The sequence below is a fragment of the Eurypyga helias genome, unplaced genomic scaffold (genome assembly GCF_000690775.1).
Source record: "Eurypyga helias isolate BGI_N326 unplaced genomic scaffold, ASM69077v1 scaffold34142, whole genome shotgun sequence".
NCBI lineage: Eukaryota > Metazoa > Chordata > Aves > Eurypygiformes > Eurypygidae > Eurypyga > Eurypyga helias.
Genome location: NW_010235871.1, coordinates 1 through 266, shown reverse-complemented (window position 1 = coordinate 266; position 266 = coordinate 1). Strand labels below are relative to the sequence as shown.

The 266-nt window shown below is 71.4% G+C and overlaps 1 protein-coding gene across 1 annotated transcript in view; it reads right to left on the bottom strand.

The window, feature by feature from the left end:
- Window positions 1-187, bottom strand: part of LOC104506088 (fibroblast growth factor receptor 4) — a gene marked incomplete at both ends in the record, with an annotated part of 2276 nt that extends 2089 nt beyond the window's left edge. The window contains one exon of the mRNA XM_010146905.1: window positions 64-187. Within this exon, the coding sequence (XP_010145207.1) occupies window positions 64-187 (124 nt within the window). The remainder of the gene's footprint in view (window positions 1-63) is intronic.
- Between the last annotated feature and the right edge of the window lie 79 nt (window positions 188-266).

Sequence of the window (266 nt, the reverse complement as noted above, 5' to 3'; positions counted from 1 at the left end):
CCCCGCTGCGAGGGCCGGGGGGAGCGGGGAGCCAGGACCAGCGTCGCGCCAAGGAGCCCTCACCCAGCACGTCCAGGAGGTAGCTGTAGTGGATGCTGCCGAACCTGTTCTCCACCAGGCAGGTGTAGTTGCCGCGGTCGGAGGGCACCACGCTCTCCATCACCAGGCTCCAGTGCTGGTGCCGGAGCTGCAGAGGGGGAGGTGAGGCAGCCAGGGGTGATGGGGGGGCTCAACGCCGGGAGGGGACGACGTGGAGGGGCGGGCCG